At 45.2% G+C, this 8,677-nt stretch overlaps 1 protein-coding gene across 1 annotated transcript in view; it reads right to left on the bottom strand.

Annotated features, from left to right (window-relative positions):
- Positions 1 to 1,162: 1,162 nt before the first annotated feature.
- Positions 1,163 to 8,677, bottom strand: part of LOC145415023 (reelin-like) — a 45,101-nt gene continuing 37,586 nt past the window's right edge. The window contains exon 7 of the mRNA XM_080284440.1: positions 1,163 to 1,364. Coding sequence (XP_080140566.1) covers positions 1,163 to 1,364 — 202 coding nt within the window. The remainder of the gene's footprint in view (positions 1,365 to 8,677) is intronic.

Raw genomic sequence — 8,677 nt, forward strand, 5'->3', positions numbered from 1 at the left:
CAGGACTCATAAGGATAATGTAATGGCAAATAAACAGGTTAAATATATGATTAACTGCAATAGCCTCTATCAACACGAAATTAGCAAGAGTAAATTTATCTAAGTCAGCCCTGATAAAATGAGATACCAGATAATACTCAGTGAATGCCAGATAAATTATTTACAGATGCTAAACTATTATCAAAATACCGGACTGGACATAAAAACCCAACATCAATCAAAAACCTCACTAGGCCTAAGAATTAACCCTATGCTACACAATATCATGAAAAAGTGCAATAACACTTATACCTGCAAATTACACACAGCTGCTAGATGTTTGGAGATTTCCTTGAGCACTCAAGCAATAATAATATTTAAAGTACAGGGAGGACAGAGATGTGGAACAAAATGAGGGAGCAGATCTGAGTGGCAATGATGCAAGTTGTTGTTGTATGTTGCTTGGATATTCTCCCTACAGCATGGTGGGGAACGGGCAAACTGAGAGCCCGCTAGGGAGAAGCAGAACCAAAAAAGCACAAAGCGAAAGAAAAAAAAAAAAAAAAAAAAAAAAGCGGGGACAAACGAGCGTAAAGGAGGCCAGAGGGGCAGTCACGAGCTGCAACAACTGGAGCAGGGTGGTATATCTCAAGGCAACTCATCAGAATCTTCGATGTCGGTATATTCTGAGTCCCGATCGAGATCTACGTAAATCGAGCAAATCCCCTGATGGTCTCGTAGGCTAGATGGATGCAGCCTAGATCATTGCTCTCCCTCATCTTCTCTATGGCTTCAACCAAGCCACGCTCCGAGTTCAGCCTCTAGGAACTCACGAGCAGCTACCCAGGATCGACAGCAGCTGTCTCAGCAAGGATGGGGGGCAAGATCGCAACGAGCTCAGGGCGATGAGGAGAGTGGATCAGGGGACAGCCACAGGTGTAGAGAGCGAGGCCACGGGCACAGCAGCAGGCGTAAGGGCCACAACCTCAGCAGCAGATGGAGGAGTCCTGGACAGAGGAAGGGCCCTGATGATCCAAGGAATCGTCAGACTGGACTCAGGTGAGGCAGCCCTGGTCTCCTGCAGCTGCGGTAGGCAAGGGGTGTACCTCAGCAGAAACGGTGATTGTGGTCTAATTCCATAGCCGTCTAAATGGGATCGGATCCGGGGTTGGTGATCGGAGGGTCAGTCAAGCCAGTCGCCCTGTTGATGGGGGCCATCCAATCGCAGCCTTTCTCCGCGGTGTAGTGCGAGGCCGAGGTGGACGTGGCCGTGGCTGCGACTGCGGCCGCCGGGGACGACGCTCCTGACGAAGGATCGAAATGTAGATCGCCGGCAAAGCCTCCGAGGGATGGCAAGGCTCTGGTAGCCCATTCTCCTCGAAAATCTGAGGGAGTGAGAACGCGCAAGAAACAGCCCTTGCCTCACCCCCACTAAAAGCCTGTGCTGTGGCGACACACATCGAAACATGCATGGAGAGGTTTCCGTCTCCCCAGAGCACCTGTAGGGACTGTGAGGCCGACGTCTCTGGGCCATAGGGCGCCGCTGTGCATGTGGCAGAGCCCTCTGCACAGCAGCACCCCGAGGCCCAGTGACATCACTAGGGCCTCAGGACCCTTAGGAGACTGACGGAGACGAAACTCCACTGCTTTCACCCTCGCCAAGAGAACGCCGAAAGTGTCGGGGATTTGGTGCAATGATCCCGAGTCTGTGTAACGAGTAAACATCAACACCGGTGTCCCGGGCGCTGATGAACCCGTACTCCAGACTTCACATTGAACCAAAACCACCGCACCCACTGATCTTACTGGCTCCCTGGCGGTTTCGAACTACTGCCAAGTAGATGCCCCACCTCAACGGGTCGTGTGGCGTGAGACAGTGGAAAGCTCAGGAGCTAAGAACTTCAGACACATCAGACGTCTGCCTTGGGCGAGAGCTGGACTGGGAATGAATGATGCTTTTTTTTTTTTTTTTTTTTTTTTTTTCCCGGCCTATCAAACCATCAAATGGGCCGAAGCCCCTGGTTATTAAGGCCATGTATATATATATATATATATATATATATATATATATATATATATATATATATATATATATATATATATATGTATATACATTTATATATATATACATATATATAAAAACATATATATATACATACATACACACACACACACACACACACACACACACACACACACACACACACACACTTCCATGCATACATACAGACACATTTTCATGCAAACGTACATATATATATAATGTGATTTTAATCTTATTTATTTATTTTTTTTGTATTTTTTATTTTTTTAATTTTTTTCTTGGTTTTATATTTTTATACCTTATATTATAAAGAAAAAACTAATCTAAAGACCCTAAAACTAAATCACCTAACAGACAAAATCGCTAACCTATACTAAATCCTGTACAGAGACTAATAGCTAGACCTACACTAATTAAAAATACCCTCGACTAACAGAACACTCATCGACTGCAGATATGTAATGCCTTTATACATGACACACTCTGCACTCATCACCTGGTCACTGTCAGTCGAGTGCACAACCTAATATAGGGGACATCAATATATATGAAAGGGAACCAGACGAGTCAGGAAACATTTCCATATTACGTCAGCTAAGTCGTCCCTAATTAGAACAACTTAGGCAAGATAATATAATGTATTTTTACATAATTTGTACAAAAAAGTGAAAGAACCTTCGCCCAGCAGACCACCATCGACTACAAGTGCCCAATACCTTCCTATATTGACAGCCACTTGCACTCATACTGGGCTGGTGACTGTCAGGCAAGGAACTTGGCTTAATGTAGGGGACATCTATATTAGAAATAGATCGGTGGGGAGGAGGAACTATTTAAAATTATGTCAACTGTCAACCCTAATTAATATTACAATATATACATATTTACTCTTCATAAAAACAATAACCACGCAGTAAAAAAGTCACATCACTCTGATCATGTCCGGTCTCTCTCAAGAAAAGCCATCAATTTATCAGTCATAACAATGTCCTCACATCACCCAGGATGGTGGAAAGGGTGAAGGGACGTCTACTGCGCCGCAGTAATTTATAAGTGAAGCACGTTCACGAATAAATCGCCGACAGCGCAGGATGATACTGACTAATAGATAACACCGCATTACAGTGATGTCACAGTGCGGTGGGAAGCGCTCTTCTCCATATATGACGTTTTATGTGGGTTACAATGGTGGCATTGTCGTAATCGTGCCAACACTTTTTCTTCTAGGCGACTGGGACGGGTTGGCAGTGTCCCAGTCGCCCAGGTACGGCTTACAAGTTGGAATATTTAGTTTGGTCCATTGACTTTGCCACAGAAGATTTATTGATTACTTTTCCGAGAGAGTAGACTTCGACCGTAGAATGCCACGAGGAACGTCCCAAGTCTCCTCGAGCTCTACAGCCGACTTTGCAAGTAAGTCAGGCTGCTCATTGCACATAGATACGACAATGACCAGGCACCCAGATCCAGAGTGAATGACTTGTTGCCATGAATGCAACTTATTGTTAACGATGCGGTCCCTGGATCTCGTGAGAGTCCGTAGTACAATGATGCAATTGCCTGAAGGGCTGATTTTGAATCTGAAAATATGACACAAATGAGTCATGCCTAGAATTGAGAGCATCATGATCTATGGCTTTGTCAATAGCAAAGAGTTCTGAAGTAAACACAGATGTATGAGTCGGCAACCGATACCTGAGGGCAACATTCCAGTCGACCACACACTTGCACCCACACATTCACTCGACTTGGAGCCGTCGGTGTACAATTGATGGGACCCCAAGTGACGAACAATGATGTTACGAAACAAGTGGTGGACCTCCGCCTCCGGCGCCTTGGCCTTTGGTGCTGGGAGCCATGATACATCCACTGTAAAGCCGGGTGGCTCCCAAGGCGCTATATTTTTAAGCACCAACTTGTCACAGTCACTGGGGTCCACACCAAGCTCCTGAGTCAGTAAGTGGAGGCGAGCAGCAAGTGGCCGACGCACCCCCCGCAGTAAGTGGTGGTATTGACGCAGGGGGGTACAGGCCACATTGCCGATATTACTTTTTCTTAACGTTCTTATGCCGTAGGACAAGGACAGGTGGTCACGGCGAATACGGAGGGGAGGTGCATTCGCCTCCACTTCCATACAAGCCACACGGGTACACCTGGACCCGGCTCCAAGACACATTCGCAAGCATTTATTCTGTAACACATCCAATCCTTTTCAGCATGGCATCAGATGCCGAGCCATACACCTGTGTGCGCCATAGTCTAGCTTCTGATCGAATAAGGGACTTATACACCATTAATAAAGATTTTCTCTGTCGGCACCCCAGGTAGTACCCACTAGGTACTTGAGGACATTTAACGGTTTATCACAACGAGCAAGCAAAGTATTAACGTGAAGTTTAAAATTCATTCTACGATCCAAAATGTATTCCTAAAAATTTTACAGAATTTTGGAAAAGGTACCGCCTAGATCTATCCAAAGTTAAGCGCTACTAAATTAAGGTACGTTAACGATTAGTGAAAACTATAGCGGCACACTTACGGACGGAAAACTTAAATCCTCACTGCAAGGCCCATTGGTGGACGAAGTCAAGGGCTGCTTGAATCCGGCCAGCCGAAAATTGGCTTCTGCATTACGGGAAAGAGTGCTGCCATTGCACAATCACGTCAGCTGTGAGAGTGAGTATTTAAGATTCTCGGGATGGGAGCTGATGACAGAATATCATTGATCATAATACTAAATAAAGTAGGACTAAGCACACTTCCCTGTGGCACCCCGTTTTCCTGGATAAATATATCCAATGTTACATTACGGGGGCAATTTGACATAGAAAGTTCTGTCCTAAGAAAATTGAAATAAAAACAGGCAAATTTCCTCTTAAACCATAAGCATAGAGCTTCATTAATATACCGTGTCGCCAGGTCATGTCATAGGCTTTATGGATGTCCAGGAACACCCCTATCATGAATTCTTTATTGGCAAATGCCTCTGCAATACAATGCTCCAAATTCATTAAATGATTCTAGTGAACTTCTGTATTTACGGAAGCCACATTGTTGATCATTTAATAAATTCTTCGGCTCTAAAACAAAAAGAAGCCTATTATTAACCATACGTTCCATGACCTTACATTGACAAGATTTTAACACAATAGGACGAAATGAAGTGGGATTCTTAAGACGACCAGCCTCTTTGAGTATTAGTATGACGTGAGCAAAGTGCCATAAGTTTGGGAATGTTCTAGACGCCCAAATCTCATTGTACAATGCTAACATCTTAATCAGGTTGTCCTGATTAAGATGCTGGATCATACCGTACGTGATGGTGTCTGGTGGGGGGCTGGTGTCTTTACCGGATTTAAGGGCAAGGAGCAGTTCACTTCTAGCGTAAACTCTTCGTTGGGAGTCTACGTCTTCTGTGGCAAAGTCTAATATCTGTAGCTCAGCCGTATGCGTTTATGATGTTGGAAACGCGGGTCATAATTGGCTGAGCTACTTAGCATGAGGAAAACTCCTGGCAGAGGATGTTAGCAAACGTCCACGGGCTCTGTCATAGGTGGTGTTATTCACCTGCAAGGTTGTGACAGGGAGGTATGGGCGTTTATTATTTAATAATCTTATAGTGGACCAGACTTTATGTATTGGTGTTGTATGAGTCACCGTGGACACAAAGGACCGCCAGGAGTCACGTTTAGCCCTTCTTATTATTCTCCTTGCCTCAGCCCGTGCCTGTTTTATATGCAATAAAATTTTTCTCAGTGGGGCTGACTATCAAAAATCCTGTATCTCCTATTGCGTTTTCTTAAAGCTTGTCGGCTATCCGGCGTCCACCAATGGCATGCTCTATGCTTCGCATGAACTGTAGAAGTCTTGGGAATAGCAGCCTCAGCTGCATGTAATATGGAAGTAGTTATATTTTCGGACCTTAACATCTACCTGGTCTCCCCAGATATATCTAAATTGGCAATCCTTGCAGAAGGATCCCCAATCTGCTTTCTTATAGTTAAATTTTTTTGGAGAGGTGGAGGGTCCCTAATGATGTCGCGTGTATAAGAAAGACAGATGGAGTAAATGATCACTTCCCAAGGAGTCGTCGTAGGGGTCCCATGAGAGATCTTGGAGAAAATGTATACCAGGGGAGCTGCCAAAGATAAGTCAATGGCCGAAAAGTTACCAGTACGATCATCTACACGAGTTACGCTCTACCATCGTTCAGAAGACAGAGGTTGGACTGTAGTATTAGGTCGGCTACTTGGTCCCCACGACCATCAAATCCCTCAAGGTTACCCCTTATTGATAGTGATGGGCGTTAAAATCACCCAACACTAACTTATTTCCAGGCAGATGTTCCAAACTAGTGAATTTAAAGCATCACTATCAATGAGGCCATGTGGAGGACAGTACAGAGAGCAAATAGACAGATACGTAAGTTATTCAATTTTACTCTGCACGCGACAGCTTCCAGAGTAGAATTTAGAATCACTTCCGTTTGTGGGTGTGGGATTTGTGTGTGTAAATGGCAACTCCGTGACCTTCATATCTTCTATACGGGTGGTAGTGTTTGAACTGTGGAGGATCAGGACGATCCTCCAGGTGCGTTCTCCTGTAAACAAACAACGTCTGGCCTGTGTATAGAAAAGCAAGATTGCTATATTTTGTAACTTATTCCCAATACGTCTACAATTCCACTGTAGTATAGTGAATGCTTTTGGCGGTTTAAGATTTACGAGGGGGCCAGTGTGTTTAGTTTTCTTTATGCCCCCAGCGACCAGGAGCAGAGTGGCTACCGGGGGACCTTTCCCGGTGCTTGCTGACGGGGGGAAACCTCCATATTTTGGTCAATAACAAGGCTCCCAGATTCCACCGAGGAAGAGCTATTCTTCCTCTCACCTCGCTGGAGCTAGGAGCACGGAGGACATGAGGACGTGGCTTTGAAAGGGTGGTGAAGTTGAGGCTTTTACAGTCCTTGTCAGGCTTCGATTTAGGCTTGACTGACTGAGAAGCAGCAGCGGCCTGTGAGTATGATGAAGCTTTGGGGATGTCAGTTAGAGAGTTGGATCTAACAGGAGGTTTACGAGGTGGAGGTGGAGGTAGAGTGAGTGACTTGATTAACAAGCACGAGATCAGTCTGCGTCTCCACAGTGCACATCACAGGGCGGGACATCACTGCCGAAGCATAGGACCTATTCGGGTGTAGGAGTTGCATGCAACTCCTTCACCCTTTTTCCTTGCTTCGTAGAAAGAGACACCCTCAGTCGCCTTCACCGCACAGACCTCTTTCTCCTCCTTCCACTTGGGACAATCCCTAGAGGAAGTGAAGTGAGCACCCCTTTGCAGTGAAAGCAGCTGACACCCTCTGATGTGCAATGGTCAGCATCATCACCTTGCATTGCGCACTTACCACAGACTGATTGAGAAGTCCCGACAAGACTTTTCATGGTGTCCATATAACTGACATCGTAAACAACGAAGTGGGTTAGGGATGTATGTCCTTACGTTAACAATTTCATACCCCACTTTGATATGGGTTGGGAGGAGTCACTTTACCTCAAAGTCAATATAACAGTTGCCGGTCTTCGTCCTCCTGCCCTCGGAAAAATCTAGTGATGAAAGCGGGCTTCAATTACATCTTCATGAGCAAGTTCCTGTACGATGTCGTCCTCATCCATGACCATGAGGTCCCTGCAAGTGATGACTCCCTTGCAGGAATTCATGGAGTGAGGGATCGTCGGCACAACATCATAGCAATGGAATTTGGTCATCTTTCATCAAATCCCCTTAACCTGGGACGAATTTGTAGTCTTTACTAGGAGATCTCCGCTAGCAAGTTTTTTGACCTGTTCTACCTTCTCACTGCACATCCATCAATCACCTTCTTGATAATGAAGGGATTGAGGCTGGACAAGGGGAGTAGAAACAACACTTATGCAACAAAACAAAAACTCCCATATTTTACATTAATGTCAAGCAAAGGGAGACTCCGGGCCCGATCAGTCTCGGGGTAGTCCGTCCGTGAGACAGTCGGGAGGTCGGTCAGGACTACCTCCCCCCTGAAGGAGGGGGAGGCAGGAGTGGCGTCGGCCTTAGTGACCACTTCCGCCTAACGGGGGATGTGGGAAGGAGGAGGTAATACGAACAAGGGACACACAACCGGGGACCACAGACCTATGGCTAAGATTGCCCTCTCAAACCACTCCAGGGAGGGCCGATCGTGTTAATTCACACCCCAGAGCGATCAGTGGGGGGACCCTCCGTGGGCGAGTAAGCAAAGGTAATCTTACTTACATAGTAAATAGATATAGACACTTACTTATATCTCTAGCAAGGGTAGGGAGGAAAATTAGTACTAGCTATCCTAAGTGTCACCAGAAGGGTGAAAAAAAAGCTAATGCCGGTGAGGCAGCCCTGAAAACTAGAGGAGAGCCAGAGAAAAACACGTCTAAACTCTCCACGACCATTCATCAAAGTCCCCGAATTAATTTTTTTTTTTTTTTTTTTTTTTTTACTATCGACCATTGGGGCCGGAGCCCCTGGTCATTAAGGCAATATATATATATGTATATATATTTAAATATATAAACATATAAATATACATGAACATATATATATATATACATACTCTACATACATACACACATCCATGCATATGAACATACA

This window comes from Coenobita brevimanus, chromosome 101 (assembly GCF_032717465.1).
Source record: "Coenobita brevimanus isolate Jiangsu-jjx chromosome 101, ASM3271746v2, whole genome shotgun sequence".
Taxonomy (NCBI): Eukaryota; Metazoa; Arthropoda; class Malacostraca; order Decapoda; family Coenobitidae; genus Coenobita; species Coenobita brevimanus.